The sequence below is a fragment of the Nycticebus coucang genome, chromosome 14, assembly GCF_027406575.1.
Source record: "Nycticebus coucang isolate mNycCou1 chromosome 14, mNycCou1.pri, whole genome shotgun sequence".
Lineage (NCBI taxonomy): Eukaryota > Metazoa > Chordata > Mammalia > Primates > Lorisidae > Nycticebus > Nycticebus coucang.
The window spans coordinates 45,813,912-45,837,662 of record NC_069793.1 but is presented as its reverse complement, the minus strand read 5'-3'; the positions used below and the strand labels follow the sequence as shown (position 1 = coordinate 45,837,662).

The 23,751-nt window shown below is 50.2% G+C and overlaps 2 protein-coding genes across 3 annotated transcripts; one reads left to right on the top strand and one right to left on the bottom strand.

The window, feature by feature from the left end:
* Positions 1-822: 822 nt before the first annotated feature.
* Positions 823-5,144, top strand: TMEM86A (transmembrane protein 86A). Of its 2 annotated transcripts, XM_053562463.1 has the most exons (4): positions 823-978; positions 2,975-3,239; positions 3,598-4,043; positions 4,356-5,144. In XM_053562463.1, exons 1-3 carry the CDS (start codon positions 958-960, stop codon positions 4,032-4,034), a joined length of 723 nt encoding a protein of 240 aa, XP_053418438.1. In that variant the 5' UTR covers positions 823-957; the 3' UTR covers positions 4,035-4,043; positions 4,356-5,144. The 2 variants fall into 2 exon arrangements, with proteins under 2 accessions (XP_053418438.1, XP_053418437.1); XM_053562462.1 differs by having other exon boundaries at positions 3,598-5,144.
* A 1,486-nt stretch (positions 5,145-6,630) lies between these two features.
* Positions 6,631-22,738, bottom strand: IGSF22 (immunoglobulin superfamily member 22). Its single transcript, XM_053562940.1, is given in 17 exon segments — positions 6,631-6,901; positions 8,399-8,722; positions 9,440-9,739; positions 10,597-10,789; positions 10,975-11,063; positions 11,753-12,049; positions 12,758-12,886; positions 13,090-13,263; positions 14,996-15,298; positions 16,133-16,429; positions 16,567-16,708; positions 16,791-16,915; positions 17,666-17,950; positions 19,613-19,733; positions 19,735-19,904; positions 20,135-20,266; positions 22,546-22,738. Coding segments are annotated over 17 exon segments (3,261 nt in total). The 5' UTR covers positions 22,655-22,738; the 3' UTR covers positions 6,631-6,830.
* Between the last annotated feature and the right edge of the window lie 1,013 nt (positions 22,739-23,751).

Sequence of the window (23,751 nt, the reverse complement as noted above, 5' to 3'; positions counted from 1 at the left end):
AATCGAGTGTCTGTGTTTGCTGGTACAGAGGGTGCCAAAAGAATGTATACACATTTTAAGAAAGGAAAAAACTGTATTGAAATTATAATACTCAATATATACTGATAACAATGAATACAAGTCACGTTCAGCACCTCTTGTAATTGAAGTCTAATGGGACTTGAGTATTATAAATTTAATGCCGTTTTTTCATTTCTTAAAAAGTATATACTTTTTTTGGAACTCTGTATGTTAGGATTAACATATATGGGCTACTGCTTGCCTGTATGTCTCTGTTCTAATGTTGAAGGATGTGAATCAACTTGAGGTTGTTCGGTTTTGTGCTTGTGTACTTGTTTAGTGCCTAAGGGCAATTGTGATTCTGCATGTGTGAATGCTAACAACGGTAGATCTTTGACTACTGTGTATCTATATATGCGTCTGTTGACCGCTGTTGTGTCCACACAGTGAAGGTTGTGGGTCTAATTGCAGTTCTGTCTGCACGGACTACATTTGTAAAGGCTGAAAGCAATTTGTCTTTGCCTTTTGCTCCTGGTTCACGAGAAAATGTTTGTCGCTGAGCGTCCTGGATAGGAATGTGTTTGTTCTTCAGCCAAGCTGGGTCCTTACTCAGGCACTGGAGTCACCGTCACGTTTGTGGATGCCTTGGTACGGCTTCCCGGGGGGCGTGGCCTCTGGGCCCGCCTCCGCCCCTGGGAGAAGCCTCTTTTCTGCGGTTAGAGGCCGGGAGGCCTGGCCGGCTACACCAGCCGGGCCCCGCCCCCCAGGGCTCAGGCCCGCTCATTGGCCGTGGCCGCGGTGACGTCATACGGTTCACAGACAGAACCCCCAGAGCCCGGAGCTCAGGAGGTATTGTCCGTCACCCTGAGGCTTTGTAACGTCGTCGCCTGCTCACCTGGCCGCGGGCGCGTTCTGGCCGTCGCAGCCCGGAGCGGGGTGCCAGCCGCCGCCGCCGCCATGGTGTCCCCGGTCACTGTGGTGAGTGAGCGAGCGAGCTTGTCAGTGTCCGGCGCGGCGGTAGCCCACTGGCCTGGCGACTGGGCTCCGGCAGGCCAAGGTGCTGGGGGCCGAGGAGGGCAGAGGTCTGAGGCGACTGGCGTCCTCGGTGAGAGGCTGCCGCTATCACGGCCCCTTGCTCCTCAGACCTGCGCGCCCCTCCTCCGCGCGCCCCCAGCCCGTCGGCGGGAGGGAGGAAAACACTGGCCACGTGACTCGGAAGCGTGACTTTGTTGATCTGTCTTTGGCACCAGTCTGCGGGGTCGCAGCCGGGGTAGGGAGAGGACTGCAGCCTGCCGGCGGGTTCTGTGTACGCAGAACACAGGGAGGCGTGGGAGAGGATAGTGGGCCAAGAGGGCGACAGGGACCTCTTGGGAATCCTGTCCCAAGTTTGTTTCCTCTACTTCCTCATAAACAAGACGGAGGACAATCCTGAGTCTAAAGCAGCGCTGCAAATGCTCTGAGTCATTCTCTGTGGATGCCTCCTCCTCTTCAGACTTCACAACTCCAACCTTTATCTCATCTACCCACCCTTTTCCAGTGCTAGGGTCTGACTGTTAAGGTCTCCCCAGCTACTGCCGGTTTCTCCTAGAAAATATGGGTCCGAGGGAGGAGATGGAGCTGATTTTGATGCTCCCAAGGGCTGGCAGGTGGATGATGGGGACTGTGGGGTTGGCATCCCCTCCAGCCACCTTCTTTGACAGTGCCCCTACCCTGACCAATCTTAATGGGAGAATTTCCATGGACAGAGCAAGGGCAGAATTGGATTCTGGACCCACTCATCTGTCTCTTCCTAACTGCCCCCAGCACAGTCTGATCCATCCGTAGGTATCCTCCGTTGTCTGGGATTGTCCTCAGAGCCCTGTGCTGGACAGCTCATCCAGCCAGAAGTACAATCATTTTGGGCTGAGTGTGGTACTAGGGAACCCCAGCTGCTCCATGTCACCCTCAGTGACCCTGTACTGGTAGCCCAAGGAAAGGAGGTTCAGGGGTCACAGATTCTGCAGCAGCCTACTCCCCCAGCTTGGACTCTGCCTGCAGTGGCCTTGGGTACAACCTTTCTTTAGCTGCCCTCCCCCTAATCCGCCTGTGACCAAGTCAGCTGCTCTAACTTCCCCCTCTCAGTTCTCCATCTCCTCCCAGTCTGTTGGCTGGCTCCAGATCAGAAGTTGGTAATAGAACCCCTCCTGGCTTCCTGTCTTTCTGGTGTGCGTTGGGTTGCTCTTATTCTCTGGGAAATGGGACTTACTGACACACACACACTCCTTCCAATCCCTGAAATCTCTAGTGTTTCAGGGACAGTTTTCTTGCTTCCAACTTATGGGTTCATTTCTCTGGCCAGCATCCCTAGCTCCTTTCTTGCCCTTGATGCCACCTTTAGGCTGGGGCCGATGAACTGGTGGTGGAGGAACAGACTGATGGAGGAGGAGAGGGCCTGAAGGCTGAGGTAGTTGGCATTGCCCACCCTCCCACATTCCTGGCACTCACCTGGTGTTGCTAGGGCGCTAAGCCTATGCCCTGGCCCCACCACTAAGAATCACAAGCTCGCCAGTCAGGGCATCTCTTGTGGTTTCCCGCTGACTTCACTCCATTTCAGACAGGGGCTGATCCTGGTGGGGACAGGGAGGGAGAAGCGTTGGGCTGCAGAAGGGGAAAGTATCCCAGGATTTGTTTGCTGCCCAGTGATTGACCATCCTGGCCCAGCCCCAGGCCAAGAGTGGACACAGGTAGCAAAAATAGTGGAGCCTTTCCCTCTCCTAATAAAGGAGCCTCAAGGTGGTGTTAGGTTTGTTCACATCCTGCTGGCTGGTTGGGACAGGCCAGGCTGGTTTTCTCTGTGTCAATCTTTCCTGCTTGGAGGTGGAAGTGAGATGGGGTGAGGTGAGTGGGGGTGGACCTGTCTCTGGGTAGATACCCAGGCTGGGGGTACTGGATCTGAAAACTCCCGTGAGTGCTGTCCTTTTCCTGTGTCCTCCAGGTGAAGAGTGAGGGACCCAAATTGGTGCCCTTCTTCAAGGCCACCTGCGTGTATTTTGTGCTCTGGCTGCCCTCGTCCAGCCCATCGTGGGTCAGTGCCCTCATCAAGTGCCTGCCTGTCTTCTGCCTCTGGCTCTTCCTTCTGGCCCATGGCCTAGGATTCCTGCTGGCCCACCCCAGTGCCACCCGCATCTTTGTGGGGCTTGTCTTCTCTGCTGTAGGTGATGCCTTCCTCATCTGGCAGGATCAAGGATACTTTGTGCATGGTCAGTGGCCCTACTAGCTATCTGGGAGGGGTTGTGGGTATGGAGGGTAAAGGGTTGGAGGGGGGCAAAGATTTGGGGAGAGAGCTTTTGGACCAGAATATGGGGAATCCAAGGGTTTCTGTGGCCAGGGACTGTGATGGTCTCTGTTAGAGGATGACCTTGCGGCTGACCTGGTGATCAGTTCTAGAGTTCTTCAGGGGTATGAGGGTGATGGGCCTTACTTTTGTGGATCTTCCCATCCCTGTTACTCCCAAGGCAAAGCTGCTGGGCTATCCCAAACACTCCACTCCACCCCTACCCTATTACTCATTACTTGCCAATCCTGCCTTCAGCATCCTTTATCCCTTCTCACTCCCAGGTCTGCTGATGTTTGCTGTGGCCCACATGTTCTACGCCTCAGCCTTTGGCATGCAGCCATTGGATCTTCGGACAGGTCTGGTGATGGCAGTGGCATCGTGCCTGTGCTATGCCCTCCTCTACCCAGGCCTTTCAGGTGCCTTCACTTACCTGGTGGGTGTCTATGTGGCCCTTATCGGCTTCATGGGCTGGCGAGCTATGGCAGGGCTGCGGCTGGATGGGGCAGCCTGGCGTTGGACTGAGCTGGCGGCTGGCAGTGGTGCAGTGCTCTTTATCATCTCAGACCTGACCATTGCCCTCAACAAATTCTGCTTTCCCGTGCCCTACTCACGGGCTCTCATCATGTCCACTTACTATGCTGCCCAGATGCTCATCGCCCTGTCAGCTGTCGAGAGCCGGGATCCCGTGGAAGACTATAGACTGAGCAAGGCCAACTGAGGTGCCAAGGTCTGGTCACCCCTCTTTCCTCCTGGGGCTGGGGTCCAGACCCTGGGAACCTGTAGGAGCTGGATCAGGATGGCTGCAGTGCCAGCCTGGGGCACAGGTACCTCGTGGGGGAATTTACAAGTTTGAGGGGGTAAGAAGGAAAAGGATCTCCTTAGCAAAGCTAGCAGTCCAGGACAATGCTGTGAGCTAAAAGAGCCAGCCTAATCCCTTGCTGGAGTAGGCATTTCCCCACTTCTACCCCATAAGGACTGTGAAAGCCCCCTTGGAGGGTGATGGTGCTCAGCTTCTTGACATCCCCCCTTCCCTTATTAGGTGGAAGAATCTGACTCTATCTCATATGTCTAGGACCAATGGCAGTGCTGGACTCACCCACTCCCACTGCTGATCTATACAGAGTTTACAGAAGAGAGAGGAGAAATCTATACTGATACGGCCCAGCCTTGGGGTTTGAAGTCCTCACAGGCCCCTGGTTGGGAAGATTGGACTAGAGTCAAAGTCACCGTTTCCTTCTTCTGTCCTTGTTACTTGAACAATCTTAATCTTTAAGTGGTGGGTGGGAAGGTGAAGGGGTATCTGTCCAGGCTAGGCAGAAAAGGAAACTTCTTTGGTCGGGGAGCTAGGGGTACCAAAGGATTCAAGTTGGCCCCATCTCTCATAGGCCAGTCCAAAACTCAGGCCTCATACTACTACCCTGAGACCCTGTCCCCAGGGCTAGGGTGAATCATGCCAAAGGAAGGGGCCAGCCTGTGTGTGTCTGTGTGTCTCTTGCGTGTTAGTGTGTGTATAGTCTGTCTCCCAGCCTGCCTATGTCTTTCTCTGCTGTATGTCTTTGTCCTGCTGTCAAAGTCTCAAAGGGAGAGGGCCTTAGGGAGCTGCTGAGGGGGTGCTGAGTCTGGCTCAGAGAGCTGGAACCCCTCCCCCTAACATACATACTCCCAATGCTTTCCTCCCTGCCCCTCCTGCAAGGAGCAAGAAGAAGGGGCTGTAAGGACACTCTGGGGTCATAAGACCCAAGGCACATTCAATGCAAAGGGAGCAAGGGTGGGAAAACTCCATTCTATACTGCTCCTGTGAAAAAAATAAAAATAAAAACCGAGGGCCATTGGCTATCCTGCTTGACTGCCTGTGTGGCACGTGCCTGGGAGAAGGGGTGGGGGTATGGTGCCAGGGGCCCTGGCTGTCCTCAGAGCCTGTATCATAGTCCTGCATCTTGGCGCCAAGCTGGCTCCCTGCCTCTGGTGCTACTGTGCTGGTTGGAGTGGGTCTCACTTCTTTGGTCACATGTGTGGGTGAGGATGTGATTCAGGAGGATGGGGGGTGGATAGTTAGTATTTGCCACTGTCCAAATGTGGCCTTGATGCACTCCCCTGTGCAAAGATGCCCAGCACCCTTGGTAATCTTTAGTTACCCTGCTGCCTACCTCCTCCCCCCACACCCCAGACCCATTGCCTATTCCAGATTCCCTTCAAGCATCTCCTTCTCCTAGTTGAACAGCTGGGAGGAATGGGATTAGATTAGCTGATTCATATTTTAGATGTAAAGCCCTGGCAGAATAATTTGTCACCCCACTCCCACACCCACTCCTGGGGTATTTGCATTTTAACAGGCAATGTGCTACCCAGAACTAGAAAGGGAAGCCTTGGATGGTGGTAAATATGCCATTTTGTAAAGGCATTGTGCATTTGTGGAGATGTGATATAGGAGACTCAAGTATCATTGTGTGTGTTGGATGAATAAGTGATTTTTTCTTTTTCTTTTGCGCAGTTTTTGACCCGGGCTGGGTTTGAACTCTCCAGCTCCGGCATATGGGGCCCGGCGCCCTACTCCTTTGAGCCATGGGCACCACCCGAATAAGTGATTTTCAATTATGGTTTTTACAGAGATTCCTTATGGGTATAGCAAAAGAATAAGGAGAGAAGGCAGGCTCAAAGACTTCCTAGGCTTGTTTCAAGTCCAGTTGCTCCTTATGTTTTTTTCTGAGACAGAGCCTCAAGCTGTCACCCCCGGTAGAGTGCCGTGGCATCACAGCAACCTCCAACTCCTGGGCTCAAGCGATTCTCCTGCCTCCGCCTCCCAAGTAGCTGGGACTATAGGCACCCGCCACAATGCCTGGCTATTGTTTGGTTGCAGCCCTCATTGTTGTTTTGGCGGGCCGGGCTGGATTCAAACTGGCCAGCTCAGGTGTACGTGGCTGGCGCCTTAGCTGCTTGAGCCACAGGCGCTGAGCCTTTTTGTTTTTAAGAAAGAATTCCACTGCAAAACATAGATCTGAAACTTAGTGAGCTGGGTGACCAATCCCTTCTAGCTCTGATAGTGGGAACCCTGGACACTAAAGAGGCAAAGTTCTGATCCTTTCAAACCCCAGAGCTCTGAACATGGACCTATCTGTTATGAACTAGGGATGGAGCTGGATGGGGAGAAAGATGAAGTCAGCAAGACTTGTCTCCATTCCTTGAGGGGAGGGGAGGGGAAGGGTACAGGGTAGGTGCAGAGGAGAGGCCCAGGCAAAAAGGGGGATAGTCACTCCTATGTGGATGGGTTTGGACGGGGTTCTTAGGGGTCGAGGTCTGGGAGTCTTCATCCCATGCCCATGTCTATCTTCTTGGTTCCTGCTGTATACCACTCTCAGGAACAAGAAAGGAGGATTCTAGTTTATTGTCCCCTCTCTTCACTGAATGTTTGCACTGACAAGCACCAGAGAGCAACTTGGGATGCCTACACTGGGCATTCAGAGGACAGGCCAAGAAGCCTCACATCACAACAGCCCCCTGGTGCCTGGGCTAGAGCTCACATAAGGTGCTTTGATTTCTTCTGCAGATTCTCAGTGAGGGATGCTAGAATTGACTTGTCATCTTTGTCTGAAAGAGAAAACCAAGTATGTATTAGTATTAATGATGCCAGGGAAACTTAAAACTGCTGAACTTGGAGTTCCTACATGGGAACCAGGGGCTGGGACCTTGGGACTCTTAATCCTGGGTTGGCAGAGTGTAAGGGGTCAAGAGCTACCATTTATTCAGCATTTAATATTTGCCAGGCACTGTACCAGGCACTTCATACACTATCTCATTTACACCTCAGAGTCCTATGAGTAGAAAACAGGCTCAGAGAATTTGCCAAAGTTACACGGCTGTTCAGTGGTAGAGCCAGGGCGCTGGGCCCATGTGCTTACAACCAGAGTTAAATTGGGGGAATCGCTGGTTGTGCAATGAAAGCTGGATAGCTCCCACAGTGCTTTCCCTGGCCTAGTTCTGTTGCAGTTCGGCAGCCACTCTGGAGACATCATCTCGGTGCCAGACAGTTAAACACTTGAGAGACAGAGCAACAGGATATGGTCCTTTCCCCAAGGAAAGACATCTATAACTGGATAAAAAGGATCTGTAACCATGGAGACCACAGCAAAGGAGTGCAATGGACAGTTCAGGGAGTGGCAGAAGATGTGACCAGAGAGGTTGGGGAGAGGGGAACCTTGTTGGTTTGGGATTTTATTTGGGGGTAGGCAAGCTAGGGGAGTACCTTCAGAAAGAGAAAGCAAAGCAGGTCAGCTTTGCATTTAAAGCAGTGGTTCTCAACCTTCCTAATGCCTCCTAATCCCACGACCCTTTAATATAGTTCCTTATGTTGTAGTGACCTCCAACCATAAAATTATTTTCGTTGCTACTTCATAACTGTAATTTTGCTACTGTTATGAATTGTAATGTAAGTATCTGATATGCAGGATGTATTTTCATTGTTACAAAGGAGTTGGGACCCACAGGTTGAGAACCGCTGACTTAAAGAGTTCATGCTGCTACTAGCTGTGTAGCTATGAAGACAATAGACTATGTAGGAAGGTATATTTCCCTGTTTGTGCACACATGAGCTGAACGCACACACGAGCAGAAACATGGCATGCATGTGCAAAAAGGGAGGGTTCTCTCCAGTCCTTCCCTTATTTGCGCCTCCCTGTGTCCTTATCCTAGACCAATTGTTGGTTGCATATCAGCATCACTTGCAGAATTTTGTAAACATAGATTCCTTCCTGAACCCTGTCAGAGAATTTGTGACTGGTGAATCTGGTTTAGTCCAGTATCTTTTTTTAAAGGCAGGTGTAGGTCCAACAAGGGTTGCAAGCCACTTCTTATCTAGGGATGGAAAACTCCAACATCTACAGGGGCCAGAGAATGGGAGAGTGGTAAGAACTGTGGCCAATTAAGAATGTTTGCATCACCTGATAGCAGATTAAATAAAAACCGGTGCCCAGCCAAACGAAGAGCATTGACTAATGATCCACCATTTGACCATTTTGCACCTCTGCCCCAGCCTTCCTCGTCCCCCACCCCCCATGCCCAGGCGCCCTCCCTGCCCTCACCGTAGACCGTGAGCGTACGTACAGCTGCTGCGGTTGCCCAACTCATTCTCCACCAGCACGCTGTACTCGCCGGTGTCCTTGAGCGTGCAGGTGGGGATGACGAGGGTGCACACGCCACTGGTGGAGTTGTACCAGAACTTGGAGTTGGCCGTGATGTTGACGTTGCCTTTGTAAAGGGTCACTGTGGGACGCGGGTTACCAAGGAAGGCGCAGGTTATAGTGCAGTCCTGGCCACGGAGCACGGTGTGCGGCTTGAGGGGGGTCAGGAAGCGGGGTGCGTGGCGCCAGTCCTTCTGCTCGTAGGGCTTCAGCTTGGCGCTCATGTCCTCAACTGCGGGGGGTGGGAGTAGGGAGGACAATGCGGGTGTAAGCCTGCTCCAAGCTCCCCAATCCTCCGCCTGGCTCCCCATCTTAGAGCTCAGAAGGCGCGCTGGAGCCCTGAAAACCTGGGCCAGATTCGCAGACCATCAACTCTGGGAGCCCAAACTTTATATTGGTTATCCCCACACTGCCTTCACCCCCTCACCCTGCCTCCATCCCCCAGCCCCAGCTACTCCAGGGTTCGCAGGATTTTACACATCCCCAGACCCAGGGGCCCTAGATGTCTTTCCAGCACCAGCTTCCTGGAGATGGGTATTCTCAGTTGTTATCCGCCTTTAACTCCGCCTCCAAAATTCCCCTACGTAATTTCAGCTTCCACGTCTTCTCTCTCCTATCTAGCCCCTCATTTGGACGCCATCCGGACCCTTAACCCCTTCACTCCAGGATTCCCAGAAGCCATCCCAGAGCCCCTCCCCTCAGAGAAGGCGTGTCTCTAAGTCCCGCCCCTCTACGCTTTTCCCTGGCCCTCCGTCATTCCCACCCCCAAAGGTACCTCCCTATCTCCACTTCAAAGCCCTCTGAGGAGACACTTAGCTAGGCTCACTTGACATCTCTCCCTCTCCCTCTCTCATTTTCTCTCACCTCCTGGGTACCCCTTCTGACTCTTACGCCCTCCCCATCAACAGGGCTCCCAGACATAACTCGAAGCCTCAAGGCCCCAACTCGCTCTTGTCCTTATTGACAAGCCAGGTGTCCCTGGAGTCGAGTGGGTCCCTGTCACCGATATCATTCCGAGCCACCACTCTAAAGTAGTACTTCCTGCCTGGGAGCAGCCCAGTGACTGTGTACTTGTTGCTGAAGACGCGCTCGGCTGCCGTGTACCAGGTGGTGGTGCTTGCATCCCGCTTCATGATGACATAGTGGGCCTCCCCGTCCTCCTGCACATCAGGGCTGTGGTTCCAGGTCAAAGTCACAGTGTTGGGGACCTCCTCAAACAGCTGTAAGTTTGTGGGGGGCCGGGGGAAATCTGGAAGAGTTGGAAGGGCCGTATGTGACTTTAGGAGGCCTAATGTATTGTGCCCTCACCCGAGCCACCTGCCAAGCCTAATGGAAGATGGGATGGGGCACAATCTCTCTTAGTCTAAGACAGCTGGTGTCTTAAAGTCAGAAAAAATTATTTCTGAAGTGTTGCTGTGCCATTTACTAGCCCTGTGACTTTGGTTAAGTTACTTATCGTTTCTGAGACCCCTTTCCTCACTTTTTTTTTTTTTTTGTGGTTTTTGGCCAGGGCTGGGTTTGAACCCACGACCTCTGGCATATGGGACCAGCGCCCTACTCCTTGAGCCACAGGCGCCACCCTCCTCATTTTTATAATAGGGCTAACAGGGACTATGTCATAGAAATAGTGGGTAAAGTGCCAGACATGTAGTTACTGTTCAATAAAAGTTCATCCCTTCTTTCCTTGGGCATTTAGAGCTTTACTGTATAGCTTCCAGCCCTGAGAGGTCACCTAAATTTTTTAACAGATTCATCTCTCCCTGCACCTCCTGCCTTTCATCCATTCTCTACTCTTTCTGCTGATCATACTCTATATATGTCTTTTTTTTTTGATTGCAGTTTGGCCGGGGCTGGGTTTGAACCCGCCACCCTCGGCATATGGGGCCCGCACCCTACTCACTGAGCCACAGGCGCCGCCCTCTATATATGTCTTAAAGCTCACCAGATATGACTGCAGAAACTGAAACAAGGGCTTGGTCCTAGTTCAGTGCCTCCACAACTTCAGACCCTCTCCACTAGGCAAAGACTGATGAAATTTTGCTCTGTGGTGTCAAAGAAGGCTTCACTATCTTAAGGCACAACTTTCCCATGGCAGGTATTCCATACCTGCCACACGCACATGGATGTCGTAGAATGCCTCTCCAAACTCATTCTGGAGCAAGATCCGGTACACCCCTGAGTCAGAGCGCTTGGTGCTATTAATGAGGAACTGGGAGTGGTTTTTGCCCTTGGTGATGGTTTCTCGACCCTTAGTGGGGATGCCATCTTTCTGCCATATCACATTGGGTGGTGGTGAGCCCTGTGTGGGAGATGGCACTTTTGGTCACTTAGATGGTATTTGGACTCCTTCCATGTTAAGGAGTCTTCTGTCAGCCTCCAGCACCAGGGATCTGTTAAGGGGCAGAGGCAGAGGCAGAGACTAATGATGGCTATAATAGCAGTCTCAGTTATGTAAAGGGCATTTGGGGGTCAGGAACAACTCACAGAGAAGGCTGCGTGGATGCAGAGGGCTGTCCCAGCACGAACCACCATGTGACTCTTCAGCCGGGCACTGAGGTCAAACTTGGGTGCAGCTGAGATGGAGGAGACAAAGGTGGAGGTATGGGCCTCTCTTTCAAGACTCAGCTTTAAGTCTCTCCACCAAAGCCTTTTCCAACCTCTTCTCTTTTATACCCCACTAAAGGCCACAAAGACATCTTGCTGTTCTGCAACACTGTGAAGCATTTGTTTTCTCATCTGTCTTTTACTAGCATGTAAGGTCCTGTGTCTTGTGTCCATGTCTCTAACATCTCCCGTGACACAAAGTTGAGAGTTTTTTTTTTTTTTTTGTAGAGACAGAGTCTCACTTTACTGCCCTCGGTAGCGTGCCGTGGCGTCACACAGCTCACAGCAACCTCCAGCTCTTGGGCTTATGTGATTCTCTTGCCTCAGCCTCCTGAGCAGCTGGGACTACAGGCGCCCGCCACAATGCCTGGCTATTATTTTTTGTTGTTGTTGCAGTTTGGCCGGGGCTGGGTTTGAACCCACCACCCTCGGTATATGGGGCCCGGCGCCCTACTCACTGAGCCACAGGTGCTGCCCGAGAGTTTTTTTTTTTTTTTTAAGCAGAGGTGCCCCTGGATACATCTCTGTCCAGATATAACAAATTGTATGACTTATTCTTGATCACAGCTTTACTCAATTTTCCCCTATTGAGGCCCCAGGGAAGAGGTTTGGAGCTAGGATGTTGGGCATGAACCTGTAGCCCTCTCTGTGTTCTGACCTGGTGGTGGCATGGCACAGACCCCCTTGTCTAGCTCCACAGGCTCCCCAACCCCAGCCTCGTTCACAGCCCGGATTCGGAAGAAGTATTTCTGCCTCTCAGTGAGGCCTCCCACGGTGTAGCAGGTGCCTGAGATGGGGATCTTTGTACACTTGGACCACTCCTTGGTGTCTTCAGCCCGCATCTCAAGGATGTAGCCAGAGGGTGGGTCACCCTCTGCAGGCTCCCGCCAGGCCAGGGAAATGCTGGAGTTGGAGGAATCAGATACATGCAGGCCCTGCACCAGGCCTGGGGGCTCTAGGATAGAAAAGACATACAGTTGGCCCCCAACTCATCGCCACTCAATGCAGTGTCCACTTCTTACACTCTGTACACCTGAACCCTATTTTTTTTTTTTACCACTTCTGTCCACAGCTCCCACAGTTAAACCCTCAATTTCTAACTGTGCATACTTAGCAACCTCCAAATTCAAATTTAATTTTCTTACTGACTCAGTACTTTCACACATAACGTCAATACCCTCTAAATAAGTGGTTCTCAACCTTCCTAATGCCGCAATGTATTTTCATTGTTAAAAAGGGGTTGTGACCCACAAGTTGAGAACTGCTGCTCTAAATGTATACGTATGCTATATTCAACACGCTAGCCTTTAACCCAGCCACCTCCACCATGACCATTGACAGGCAGGACCTCTGCCTTGTTTCCTAAACTCAATACCTTCCCCAACTATCTCCCCAACACCCTCATTCAATCCTCAACTTGCCTGTTAGTTATCTCACCTAACCAGAAACACTCAAAGCCTGATAAAAACTTCTTGCATCTTACCTCTTTACTGTCCCTGACTTTTAATCTTTATTTTCTACCTTTCTCTTGTGTGAATCCTGTCCCTCTATGAAGCTGCTAGCTTCCAGAGAGTGGAGGCTGGTGACTTTCCCAGGAAGGAAATTCTCTACTTTGAATGAGCTAATTCCACTATGTTCTGGGGCCTGACAGCTCCATACTCACTAACAGGATCCTTGGCCACTACTGAGCTGGATGGCATACTGGGATGTCCAGGGCCTGCCTTATTTATAGCTATAACTCGGAATTCATATTCTGTGTCCTCCAGGAGACCATCCACAGTGTGCTTGGTGCCTGAAATGGGAAGACAAGGGGTTGTGAGGCCAGGGGCATCAATGGGATGAAAGAACTGAGTGAGAGAACATTGAAAAGGAGGTCATGGGCTGTTGTTAAAACTTCCAAAAGAGTTAAGGGAGGAAGGACATTCAGAGTGGTGATGGGTCCACTCAGCAAAAGTTCTTTTGATCTCTCCTGGGCCTCTGTCTCTAGGGCCTCACCTTGGATGGGGTCCTTGTTGACTGGCACCCACAAATTACTGCCTTTCCTTCTCCGCTCTACAATGTAGCCGAGCACTGGAGCTCCCCCATCCTGGGTAGGGGCATTCCATGTGATAGTCACAGCCTCTTTGGTCACATCACTAACTTGAGGCTAGGAGGCAAGACCGGGCGGCTCTGTGGGGGACAGAGAAAGGGCAAGTGTTAGGAGGGGGAGCACGTAGGCAGTTGTCTACTCCACACTGACCTCTGATCATCCTTAAAAAAATCTTTAATTTTTTTTGTTTTTGAGACAGTGCCTCACTCTGTTTGCAGTGGCATCTTCATAGATCACTGTAGCCTCAAACTCCTGGGCTTGAGCAATCCGCCTTTCTCAGTTTCCTGAGTAGCTTGGATGAGTGCCTCATCACACATGGTTAATTTTTCTGTTTTTTTTTTTTTTTGTAGAGAAGGGGTCTTGCTCTCAAACTGTTGGCCTCAAGCAATCCTCCTACTGCAGCCTCCCAAAGTGCTAGGATTACAGGCATGAGCCACTGTGCTCAGGCAAAAAGAAAACCTTTAATTCTTTTTTAAAAAATTTATTGTTGCCGGGCGTGGTGGCTCACGCCTGTAATCCCGGCACTGTGGGAGGCTGAGGAGGGAGAATCGCTTGAGCTCAGGAGTTCGAGACTCGCCTGAGCGACAGTGAGATCCCGACTCATGAAAAAAATGGAAAAACCCAGCCGGGCGCCACAGCGAGCACCTGTAATCCCAGCGGCTTCCGGAGGCTGAGGCAGCGGGGTGCCCGCAGCCCAAGTCTGAGGTTGTGGTGAGTTACCACGCCCACTACACTCTGCTTAGGGGCATAAGGTAGGACCCTGTCTCAACAACAACAACAACAACAAAAAAATTATTGTTTGGGATTCATTGAGGGTACAAAAAATTAGGTTAGATTGATTGCATTTGTTAGGTAAAGTCCCTCTTATAATTTTGTCCCATTCCCAAAAGGTAACTTTAATGATTAACTCTGGTTGATCATTAATAGCAAGTGGAAAGTAAGAATAAACCCACACCTTGATAATCTAATTTATTTATTTATTTTTTGAGGCACTCTGTTGCCTGGGCTAGAGTACAGTGGCATCATCATAGGTCACTGTAACCTTAGACTCCTGGGCTTAAGCAATCCTCCTGCCTCAGCCTCTCAAGTGGCTGGCACAACAAATGCAGGCCATTATGCCTGGCTAACTTTTCTACTTTTTGTAGAGACCTGGGTCTCACTACATTGTTTAGGTTGGTCTCAAACTCCTGGGCTCAAGTGATCAGATTACAGATATGAGCCACCTTGCTTAGTCCAATATTCTAATTTAATTGGCTTGGGATGGATGGCATGTGTTAGCATTTTAAAAGACCTCAGGTGATTTTAATGTGTAGCCACTATTGGGAATCATTGACTTAACAAACTCTTACCTACTTGTGGGGCCACAGTTCTCAATCTACTTACTGTCTTGACACACTGAGATAGGAAGGTCAGTTGGGGTGGGTATAGAAATTAATTTATTAGCAATCACAAATAAATCGCAGATGATGTCAGAGTTTTTTTGGGAAAAGATTACAGTGGATTCAAGGTTATCCCTGAAGCAACATCATGCTCACTTGGATTCTAGGATGATTTCTGGAATGGAGACAGTGGAGTCAGTTCCTTGGAATTATGCATGGACTGCATACACCTGTGGGAGTGTATTGTGCAGAGGATATGACTGGCCAAAGTTGATGATTCCTACCTGAGGTGATGTTCTGGAATCAATCCGTCTCCTGGGATAGCTATAAAGATGATCCTGTGGAACTTCCTACAGACCAGTATTCCTCCCTGGCTGAAGGCCCCCATCTTGATCCCTTGACTCCCTACTGAGCACCAGGCTATCTCACTGACCTATGGGATTTCCTGCAAACACTTCATCAGTCTCCAGCGGGTCGCTCACGCCTTCTGAATTGACTGCCAGGATACGGAACTGGTAGGCTTTTCCCTCTTCCACCTTGTTGGTAGAGAAGTTGGTGACTTTGCCATCCACCTTGCCTATCTTAATCCAGGACTTCTTGCCAACTGCCCTCCGTTCCACAATGAACTGTGTCACAGGGCGCCCACCGTTGTCCTTTGGAGCCTTCCACTTTATGTGCACACAACTACCTGAGAGCTCCAGGAACTCCACCTTGCCCTGTGGAGGCTTGGGACGGTCTAGGGACAAAGAACAGCTTCAGAATGGGGCTGTGGAGCAAAGGATGAGAAAGGCCTCCTCGCTCAATGAAGGTCTAGCCAGGCTGGGGCATAGCCAGGTCCTGAGCTTTTGGGATCCCTTGCCATTGCCTATGTTCACTGCCCCTCCTTCTAAGACTTGCTCAAAGAGTTTGATCCTTGTCCCCTGAATCTCCCACTTGCCTAGGAGTGGGTGGTCTGGGGGGCCCCTGGCTTAGCTGGATCGTCCCTCTTCCGAGAACACATGTGCTTTCTGCTATCACAATTTATCTTATATTATAATTACATCTGTCTACCCGTTTCATCCCTTTTGGGCTGAGGAACTGCTGGGGATACTTCATTTCTGCATCCCTAGCACTGAGAACACAGAGGAGATGCTTAGTCATGCTGTAGAATTGAATTGAAACTCAAACCTTCCCACCCCATAGCATGATGGAAATGCAGGTAGAGGAGGTGGTGACCATGTGTGTGTGTTGCATGTTGAATATAAGCTCACTAAGGCTAGCTCCTCATTCCTTTCCTTGTCCTCATGTTCAGACCAATCCTAAATCTCATTTTCACCCCCCTTTCCATCTTCCTCTTCCTACTTATTTTATCCCTAGCCCTAAATAACCTCCCAGCCCAGTCCATTTAACTTTCATCCTTACTACTCTTCCCAAGAGAGGTTCACTTGACCATGGCCACCTAGTTAGGAAGTTAGGAAGTGGGTTTCTGGCTGCAAAGATAGCCCTCCAGTCCCAGTCCCAGCCCCAACTCCAACTCCAGCCCCAGCCTCCCCCCTGAGCTTGGGCAGCTGGAGCCCAACCCTTCTGTTACCCAGCACATTAAGGTGTAGAGTGGCTGTGGCTGAGCCATGGTCATTCTTGAGCTTGCGCAAGACTAGACCACTGTCTTCACGCACACACTTTGAGATAGTGAGTAGAGCTTGGTCTTCCCCGCGCTCCATGGACACACGCTCCTCTTCGATCACTTCCATGCCGTCTTTGTACCATGTCACTTTGGGCAGTGGCTTTGCTCGGTAAGGCACCTTGATGTGTGCTGTGTGGCCTACCTTCACAGTCACTGGGTGTGCTGCCAGTGCCTCAAGTATAGATGGGTCAATGGCAGGAGGATCTGCAGAGAAGGGCAGCAAGAAAGTCTAGTGCCTCGGCAATAGGGGAGGAGCCAATGGGAATCTGGAGAAGCTATGAGCATGTGGGCAGGCCAGGTGCAGGCTGGTTGAGTTTTGCCCACCTTGGGCTGGAGCATACCTGCAATGAACAGAGAGGCTTCACTCTCTGCACCCCTGGCCTGGAACGTGTACTTGCCCTTGTGTTCAGGGCCAGTATTGGGGAAGATGAGCTTGTGCACTGTACCCTGCTTCACGATCTGCACACCCGGCAAGTTCGTAATCTGGGGGGCCAGGGGCGGGTGTGAGTGAGGATATGGGCCAGGTTGGCCTCCTTTGCCCCCTTCCCTGGCCCTTGCTTCAGACCTCCTTGCCATCTTTCAGCCACACACCCTCCACCTTCTCGTCATTCAGCACTACACACAACTCCGATGGGCTCCCCGTGGCTGTGTGTATGTCAGACATCCCACTCTTCACTGTGGCCAGACGCTCTGGGGAGAAAGCGGGCAGGGACTTGGTCAGAGTGTTGGGGTGGGAGGGACTCATAGGAAAAGGGCTTGGTGGTTTAGGTCATGGAAACAGGGGTGCCACATCAATCAAAATAATTTATGATGAACAGGTGGTTTGCCAATGGTCAATGGGTGATTGGGGGATAGTGGGAGGGAGACTGGAGCAAATAGGTGGGAGGGGGCGGGGGAAAAGGCCAGTGGCTTAGGAAAGTCTTTCTGGGAGATGGTTAATGGGGAGTTGATTAGCCAACGATGGTCAGCAGGGACTTAGGATGCTTGGCTGAAGAGGGAAATAGATGGCGGAGATGATTAGTGGAACACTGGGATGTTTAGTTGTGCTTATGGTGGTCTGTAGGATGCCCAGGGTCACTGGGTGTTGGGGGTAGCCTGAGGCAGTGGAGAATTGGTCTGGTTAGGGAGTAGGAGATGGTTCCAGTTAAGGATTTGATGGTCAGATCAGGATTGCTGAGGATGGTTAGAGTCTGTAAGTGAAGAATGAATTCAGGGAATTTGGAATAGAGACTGGGAGATGGGGGATGACTATGGCCTAGGAGATATGGATATTCAGTGCATTGTTAGAATTTGGGAGATGGGGGTGGTGGAGCATGGAAATACAAGTTGGTCATGGTCTGGGGGAGGATTGAGGTCAGTAGTGGGATAGATCAATGTCCCCTGTAGGGAGTGTCAGGGTCAGAGGAACTGGTAAATGGAGATTGACAGGGTGGGTCTTACCATCTACAGTGACAGTGGCAGTACTGTAGTATTCAGTGGGGTCCCCATCCTGCATGGCCACAACAGTGTACTCACCATCGTCACTGAGCTGTGCATCCTCAATAACCAGCTATGCTCGCTTGCCCTCGTGGCTCATGCTGTACTTAGTGCCATGTGCCAGCAGCTGTCCATCCTTCTTCCAGCGCAGGGTCACATACTTGGATGTCAGCTCACATTCCAGGCATGCTCGGCTCTTCTCTTTCACATGTACATTTTTGAGGGTGCTTACAAACTTGATGGGGATTCCTGCAGACAGAAACACCTACAATTGGGCCTGCTCCTGAACCACTACATCCTTTTTCTACAGCTATATGCTGCCCCGGGCCCCTCCCTTTTGGCAAGAACTTGCAATGTCAAATGTGTTTGTGTGCAGTATATGACTCATTGAAGCACTTGACAGGGACAGTCCCAGCTCTGCCTCTTACTTGACAGTCAACTGTACATAACACATTTGCCTTCTGAGTCTCAGTTTCTTTATTATAAAATGGGAAAAGAACTTTCAAAGCACAACAGTCCACATCCCCCACCCCCATCTCTTAGAGCTCCAGCCATACCTACATTGTCTTTCTGGTGTCTGGGCCTCTGTACGTGGCTGTTACTTCTGCTGGAGATGTCCTTTACTCTCCCCATTTCTCTGAAAGCTCAACTTTTTTCTTGGTAAAACTTGGATATCCCCTTATCATATAATTTCTGACATTGTCAGCTCTTTTTTTTTTTTTTTGTCTCTCACCATCATGGCAATGATAATTCCATGTGACAGACATCCCAGGTGTGGTTCACATGTGTGACATGCTCATTAGTGCGTACATCATGATGTAAAAATCCCTAAACTAGTTATAATATCAGAATGTGAGTAGTCGAGAGTACTATAATATATGATAGTACTATACTATATGATACTAGAGCTATAACTTCTTAGTCCATGATCTCTCAGATGGTAAGACCCCGGTCTATCTTGGCTCTTGGAATAAGAACAGCAATTCTTTTTTTTTTTTTTTTGGAGATAGAGTCTCACTTTGTTGCCCTGCGTAGAGTACCATGGCATCATAGCTCATAGCAACCTTGAACTCTTGGGCTTAAGCAATCCTTCTGCCTCAGTCTCCCTGAGTAGCTGGGACTACAGGTATCTGCTACCACAATGCTTGGCTAGTTTTTAGTAGAGATGAGGTCAGTCTTGCTCTTGCTTAGGTGGTCTCAAACTCCTGAGCTCAGGCAATCCGTCCATGTTGGCCTCCCAGAGTTCTAGGATTACAGGCATGAGCCACTGTACCTAGCCTCGAGAATGGCAATTCTAATTTCATTTTCACATCTGCCCCCTATGCACTGTAGGAGAGTGTCAGAGTCAGAGGAATTGGTCAGCGGTGATTGATACGGTGGGTCTTACCATCCACAATGTCAGTGGCAGTACCATAGTATAACCCCCACTAAACTAGGGGTTAACAAAGAAGAGAACACCTTATCTTTTTGGTACTCGTTATAGGATCTGACAAAGAGGAGATGGATGGATAGATAGATAGATGGATGAATGCCCACATGAAGGTTTCTGTGGCATGAAGTCCATTCCTCAGGTTCTTGGCCAACTACTTACAGTCAATAGTGAGCTTGGCCTTCTGTTCCGGCCCCCCAGCATGGGCAGAGAACTCGCCGCTGTCACAGAGTCGGGCATACTTAATCTTCAGTGTATGGGTCAGCCCTGCCAGGTGACGTCTCAACTCGGCCCACCCACCATGGTCCCGCCCCTACTAACCACGCCCATCTCCCGGATCACTCGCCTTCCAGAACTGCCCTTTTGCTTCCATTTGGCCCTGACCACCCGCCTCGCTCTGGCTTTGCCCTGGCTCTGCCTTGCCCCGCCGGTAATTTCTGCCCTCTGCTTTCAGCAATATCGAAGCACCAGATTCTGTTAACCTGCTGAGCCTCTCGAGCGATGACAGATTCTTTCCCCACCGCCCAGTTCTCGGGTCTCCGAAGTGGCCGTCTGGTCTTGGGAGGACTGGCGGCCGGCCCGGGGGTCCCTGCTTCCGGCCTCATCAGTAGATGGACTTCCCGCGCGGTCCCCGTACCTTCAGCACGTGCTCCTTGTTAATGCTGTCGTAGAATATTTTGGCGGACTCCTTGATGGGAATGCCGCTCTCTCTCTTCCAGGAGACGTTGGGTTTGGGGTTTCCCTGCACCCGAGCTCGGAACACGGCTTTATCCCCTGCAGTGAGCAAAGGACACATTTTCCCCTCTGAGCCACCAGCCTAGACCCCCTGCCAGCTCCCCGCCTGCTTCCAGAGGTCTGATCCCGGCCCTGGACGATGGATGAACTCTTGGCCAGGTTCTGCCAGTGTCTGTGTATTGGGGGATATTGGGGTGGGAGAGAGGGCTGGGGAGATTAGATGAGAAGGCGAAGCACCAGAGGTATGGGGGGCACGGGGAGCGACACACCCTCAGGCGCGGCCACCGGGTGAGGTTTCTCCACGAACTCAGGGGCGGTCTCGCCTGCAGGGATGTTGGAACTCCGGGTCACCAAGCTGAAGAACTCCACTGTGCTCGAGGACTTGCTCGTCACGACTTCCTCTGTGGGGGCAGGCGAGAGGTCAGAATGGGCTCCAGGTAGAAGCTCGGCCCAGGATCGGAGGATTGAGATTTTCTTGAGGAGACAGTGGAGCATGGGAACAAATGGCGTTTAAGGCAAGCGGAGCCAGGACTAGCTTTGTCCAAGGACCTGAGTCAATGGGTCATTGTGTAATGGCAAATGTTTACCACTAGGGGACGCTAACGCCTTAGCCACACCTCAGTGGTCGATCGTCTGTTTCGGGACATGGTCCTGAGTCCTAATTTTTTTTCTTTTCTTTTTTGAATAGGAGTCTTCCCTTTTGGGATTTCCTTGGTCTTTGTGCTTCACTCCTAGAAGTTCTGGTTTCCCCAGTAGCATTAAGAGGGACCAAGCCTCCTTCGGCTCCAGATTTTCTCCCTGCCGTTCTGTGGGTTCAGAATTCATTGCCTGGGGAGTGGTGATCCTTGAGTGAGGGATCGGACACCATCCCACTCCATTGACACTGTATGTGGGAATCTCCTTATCTAAAAGAACATATTCATTGTGGTAATCTGATTTTATAGTGGGAAAACAACTGTTTTTGCAGTATAAATTACAGAAAATCTTGGCTGGTGAATTATCAATTCATAATAATTGCTTTGAATCATAAAGCACTTTTCTTACGTCATGAACTGTACTAGGCACATATCAGAGATGATCTGATTTAATCCTCACCGCATTCCAGTGAAGCAGGTGCCTTTATTATCCTTACTAATCTGAGGTACTGAGATGAAAAACATGTGTTAAGAAGCTTTCATGGCCTGCTTTTAAATACTGTAGTGACCAGAGGTTCCAAACAGGCTGCAGGCTGCACCTGGCCAGCAAATGTCTTTTATTTGACCTCCAAAATGTTTAAACAAAAAAATAGCCCTACCTCTGAAAAGGGAAAGATTTCACGTAAAAATTCAGTTTTCTAGATTCTCAACACTGGACTCATATTCCCATATGGTAACAATCATGTGGGAGGTGAGGAGTGGCTACCCTTTTAGATGGGGTGTGTCCTCTCTGCTTTTCCCCACATTTATGTTCCCTGCCTGGATCCTGTTGTTGGTCAGTGGATTTCAACTCTGGCTGCACTTTAGCATCCCTGGATAACTTAAAAAAATACCTGATTTAATAGTTTAGGGTGAGACCAAAAAATAGCTGGGCGTTGTGGCGGGCGCAGTACACACTGAACATCCAGTAGTCCCAGCTACTCGGGAGGCTGAGGCAAGAGAATCGCTTAAGCCCAGGAATTGGAGGTTGCTGTGAGCTGTGTGATGCCACGGCACTCTACCGAGGGCCATGAAGTGAGACTCTGTCTCTACAAAAAAAAAAAAAAAATAGTTTAGGGTGAGACTCAGATATCATTTTTTTACCCCTCCTCTTCATCCCACCCTCTACACTACAGTGACTCTGAGCATCACTGCTATAAATCATTTGCATTCGCAACTTCTGGTCTAGAACATAGGCCTTGAGTCTCAGCTATTTCACTTGCTTTGTCACTGGCCAGGAGGGGTTGGTTGGTATAGAGTAGTGGTTCTCAGCCTTCTTAATGCCGCGGCCCTTTAATACAGTTCCTGTGGGTTGCGAGCCACAGGTTGAAAACCGCTGGCATAGAGTGTTTCTGGCCTTGACCTCTATGCACTGAGGACTTTGAGGGACTCAGTCCCTCTGGGACTTTGAGGGAGGGGATGTGACTGTGAGAAGGGATATTCCAAACCCTGGCTTCTGGCCATCTTTTAATCTCTTTCCATTAGAGATAGGACTAAAACAGTCTGCTCTGCTCTGAGACCATTTCTCAGCTTTCTTCTGGATCTACCCTCCCCCAAGTCTGGCCCTTAAGGGCAAGAGCCTGGGTGCCTAGGTCACGTATTTATGTGTTCATCTCTGCACTGATCTCCTATTTCTTAAATGGAGCAGGGTCAGCATTACTCATATGTAGATAAGGTAGCTACCTTCCTAACTTCTTCCATGCATGAAATTCTACCATCAGAGATACAATTCATTCACCTATGGCTCTGATCTCCTTAAATAAGAGTTTATCAATCATTCTTGCACATCCATGTGACTGATTTTTCCTAAGCTGTTTCTTGGAGATCTGCTCTGTGGTGAACATCCAGTTGGCTGAAGCTTTATCAAAGCCCAGATTAGAAGCACAGGTTGGGAGGGGGTTCCTGAGGGGCCTATTAGTGGCAAAGACTGAGGCTACCCAAGGGGTGGGTGTGAAGGAAGAATGGCTGCCCCTTTCCAATCCCTCCCTCGTCCCCACTCCACTTGCCTCCCACGATCTTGGTTGTCTGGGAGAAGGTCTGCATGTGGGTGGAGGAGCTGGAGAACTCCATGGACACATGCTCCTGCAGCATCTGCTGGTGGTAAACGGTCGTCATGGTAACAGCAGGCGTGGGCACTCACCTGTGAGGACCTGGGAGAGGATGAGGCCATGAAGGACAAGGGAGGGAGTAGGAGGGAGATTCAGAGATGTGTGTGTGTGTGGACGCAGAGGGAGATGGATGTGTACAAGAGAGGGCCAGGAGAGCAGTCAGGCAGCAGGCCTCATCTCTGGCCTCTCTTCACTTCCTAGTTCTCTTTCTTTCCCTGGTTAGTTACAAGAACCAACGGGCCTCTTCCCTCACTGAGTAACTCTAAACCATTTCACAGTCTTGGAGGGAAAGGATGTGGGGCTTAGACTACTTATCCTGTCAACCAGGTAAGGTTGGCAGAGGGAGCTAAAGATACCTATAGATAGCTATGTGGAACTAGGGAGGCTGTGCTGGATGTTTCATCAGGAGGGAATGAAGTCAGGCCTAAGAAGGAACCCCCTGACTAAGCCATACTGGAGCGAGCCTTAGAAGGAAGCTGTGGCTCTTCCTTCCGGGCCCTGGGGACCACTGGCACTGGTGGAATGCTAAGACAGATGGCAGCACATTTCTACAGCTCTGCTTTCATTGGTGATATGGTAAAGGCAGAGGTTTAGTTTTTATTTCTCATGTTTTTCTTTGAACTGGTAATTCAAAGTAGTAAAACGATGTAAGAATCTACACAAAGAGGCTCCCTTCCACTTCTAAGTCCCTCCATCTCCCAGCCCTCCCCATGGCAATAGGCACCCCTTGTGGTCTCTGGTTTCCTTCTGCAGCTCCTTCATGCAAATTAAGAATATGATATATATTCTTGTCCTCTTCTTTTTTCTTTTTTTTTTTACCTTATGGTAGCTTATTTATTTATTTATTTCTTATGGTAGCTTATTAAACACACTATCCTACCTCTTTCTTTTTTCACTTAATATGCCTTGCAGATTTTTCCATATGGGTTCATAAAGTTTCCTTACTCCTGTTAATAGTTACATAGTTTTTCAACAAATGGATGGATCTATCATCCTTCAACCAGCATTGCCATTTTTTTTTTTTTTTGTAGAGACAGAGTCTCACTGTACCGCCCTCGGGTAGAGTGCCGTGGCGTCACACGGCTCACAGCAACCTCTAACTTT